Source organism: Nestor notabilis, unplaced genomic scaffold (genome assembly GCF_000696875.1).
Source record: "Nestor notabilis isolate BGI_N333 unplaced genomic scaffold, ASM69687v1 Scaffold8622, whole genome shotgun sequence".
In the NCBI taxonomy this organism is placed as follows: domain Eukaryota; kingdom Metazoa; phylum Chordata; class Aves; order Psittaciformes; family Psittacidae; genus Nestor; species Nestor notabilis.
In genome coordinates, this window is record NW_009916917.1 from 976 (window position 1) to 4,259 (window position 3,284).

Consider the following 3,284-nt stretch of genomic DNA (forward strand, 5'->3'; position numbering starts at 1 on the left):
AGCCAACGGCTGGCCTCTCTGACGAACGCGGGCTACTCGGCAATTCAGTGAGAGAACGTAAAAGGCTTTTTTAAGGATGCAAGAAGGCTCTGAAGGATGAGGAAGGGGACCACAGCACTACATGACACGAAGGGCCATGCACCACTCAGTCTCAGTTTTGGGAGACAGCATGTGGCAGAGAGGTGCTGGCTGGAGAAAAGTGAGACCAGCAAGTTGAGAGCCAGGGAATGTCACCAATAATTAAAACATTTCGGCTTGGTGCCCACTTATTCCATTTTGAGAAAGACAGGTTTGCTGTCAAAAGCAAGAAGCCAAGTGTGCTTTTGGGGTAGAAGAGGAGAGAGGGTGGGCATCACAGACACGGACTGGGAACAGCCTGCAAACTTTTGGAAAGCCAAACTCTTTTCGTGCACCATATGCTTCTGTGTATACAGCCTTCCGGAGACTTCAAAATAAAGACTGTAACTGAGACTGAAAGAAAAAGCAATGATGTAACCCAAATTCTGGCTATTCTGTGGTGCTTCCTACCCATAGTCCTCTTGTGATAAATAAATGTGACCATTATATTCAGTATTATCAGATGACAAATAAGGTTTTCTACTTTAAACATAAAGACGTTGGGGAAGGAGGAAAAAGAAAATCACTGTCCAACACAGATAGGAAAAGAAGACTGATTAAGAAGCTTTTAGATGAAGTGAAGTAAAATCTGAAATAGTGCACAAAAGAACCATATTCCTATTTTGTTTGTATTCACTATCCATAAAGCCTAAATGTAAAAGACCCTCTAGCAGCCACAATAATGAAACTATCTCCTTCTTCTGCAAGAAAAACATACTAAGATATGATGAACTATTTAAGCAAAGTACCAGGTTTGATGGCACTGAATTGTTCTGCTGCCTGATGAGTTTCTGAATACCCCATCTCCAGACCGCCAGGACTGTGGCTCATCCTCTCGGAAGCAGTAAACAGTTACAACCCATGCACAGCCAGCTCCTAGAACAGCCTCTTTAATCCTTCAAGGTTTTACTCATGGTCACACCACACCAACAACAGAGGCAAAGTCACAAGATATGGCTAAGTGGAATGAGTGGATGGGCAGATTTGGCAGGAAGCAGAGACAGGAAGGGGAAGGAGTCAAAAAAAAAAAAGCATGCAATAAAGATACTATCAGGATTGCCCTCTAAGTCAGGGTTCCTTACCTCACGTAGGATGCTGGAGACAGAGACTTTGGTTTGGCCCACTGGTAGGGATGCTGTGGCACAGACAGGTACTGCTCGCAGAAGTTTCCTTTCCTGATGTGCTGAAAGCTGGAGAAGTCTTCTGGTGACAAATCGGCAGTTGGCGATATGGTCCCGTGATCCTCGCCAGCCGGTTCAGTTTTGAGAGTCATGGACGGGGTGTGGTCGATGGCGGTCTTCCTCGACTTGATGGGAATCCCGTCGTTCATGTCGATGGTGCTGTCGGTGGTGAGGGCGTTGATGGCGGCGACGATGGCAGAGCTGGTGTATTGGTTGGTGTTCCCCAGCCACGTCTCATCCGTGACGCTCACCCGCGGTGAGTTCTGCGGAGAAGGTGTTGGGGAGTGGTGCGGGGAGTAGGAGGTCTGCCGGCCGTTGAGGCTGTATTTTCTCTTGTTGCAGGGAGACGGAGGCCTGGAGTTGCGAGCCCCCAGCCAGCTCTCCTCTGTGATGCTGGTCCTGGGAGATGTCGACGGAGAATGCCTTGGGGAACTGAGCAAGGTGCAGGCCACCATGCTGCGCTGGTAGCCCTCCTCTGTATCGGTGGTCTTCGGAGAGACACACGGTGACTGCCACGGAGAGGTCTGCGGTGAAGTGTACGGGTACGAGTAGTTGGACTCGTAGGAAGACGCTTCAGAGTTGCAGCTTCTGGAAGACAAGCTGCTCGCTGGACTCAGGCAGGATGGGTCTCTGTACGCCTCGATGTTTGGTAAGTTCAAAGTGGCAGTGGAAGGCGACCGCTTGGCATTTGGGATGGCCTCCTCAACCTCATCGTGGAAAAACTGGTTGTTGTTATGGTGCAGTCCCATGTAAGAAGTGATCTCAATTCTAGGGCTCTCCAGCGCTGGAGCTCCATTAGGTCTGATGTTTGGTGGCAGGTAGTAGTCAGAGGCCCCACTGTCGATGTGTCCTCCATATCCAGAAGGATGGTTTGTCGATGGGACAACTGAAATGACGGGATTTGACGTCTGAAGGCCATGACATGGAGTTGACAATGAGGAATGTGCCACATTTAGAGGCATGACAGCATTTACATTTGAAGATGTATAATTATAGTGTTCTGGAAAAAAACAAACAAACAAGAATGATATGAGGTGCTACACAAATACAGTCACTTAGTAACTAGCTATATACTTAGTATATCCAGCTGGAATGGAGGGACATGTCACAACACACAAAAGCACAGCTCTCAACAACCCAGCCCACAGGCATGCTATACCAGGGGAGAAGCTACAGACTAGCTTCCTTGAAAATGCCACTAATTGAACCATACGAGACAAGCTATCTTGGGACTAGGATGTACACGGACCAAGTTTTCTCAAGGACACTCTTCTTACGTGAACCTTCAGAGCAAAAAATTGAGTCTTCAGACAATGTTGTTTCAGCATTCAGAGACTGCAACGCTGCCAAAGAGATGTGCTTTTATGTAAGTGAGCCTAATTCCCTCCCTGAAAATTTGGAATACGCAAAAAACAGAGGACAAAAAACAAAAGTGGAGGCAGACTAAAGCAAAAATCATGATCAACTGCATTTTGTTACAAAAATTATACACAACCAAAATTTCCATTACAGCAAGTTTCCAACTGGTTCCCGTTAATTAGGATTTTGGAACAAGGCACATCTATTGACCTGCTCTGGTTTCTGGGACCACTTATCCTCCAGTCCAACTGGCAGAGGCCAGGTGAAGAATAAACATGGATGTCTCACTACCCCACGACAGCCGAAATTCCACTGAAATTGCTGGTTACTGCACACACCATGTCGAGTGCTGCCAGCAGCGTGCTCTTGGCCAATGGTCTAACCATTTAACAGCTGCAGGTATATAAAAACAATAGAAGAGCTGCACAGCCAGCGTGGAAAACCTGGAAGGTGACGGATCACATCACAGACTTGTGCTGGTGGGGTCCCTGATCCAGCACAGTGGAACAACCCCACCTTCACATGCCTCCACCCCTGCTGCGCTGCGGGGACCAGCATCTCAGAGCTGATCTTTGCTGCCATGCCTCACTGCTGGCCTACTGAAGGAATTTCTTCGGCTCTGCTCCC

The 3,284-nt window shown here is 47.8% G+C and overlaps 1 protein-coding gene across 1 annotated transcript; it reads right to left on the reverse strand.

Moving 5' to 3' along the window:
* Positions 1 to 1,199: 1,199 nt before the first annotated feature.
* LOC104413742 (nuclear factor of activated T-cells, cytoplasmic 1-like) lies at positions 1,200 to 2,335 on the reverse strand (the record flags this gene model as incomplete). The annotated part of the gene is made up of 1 exon (XM_010024827.1): positions 1,200 to 2,335. A coding segment is annotated over one exon (1,136 nt), but the record flags the coding sequence as incomplete, so codon positions are not given.
* Between the last annotated feature and the right edge of the window lie 949 nt (positions 2,336 to 3,284).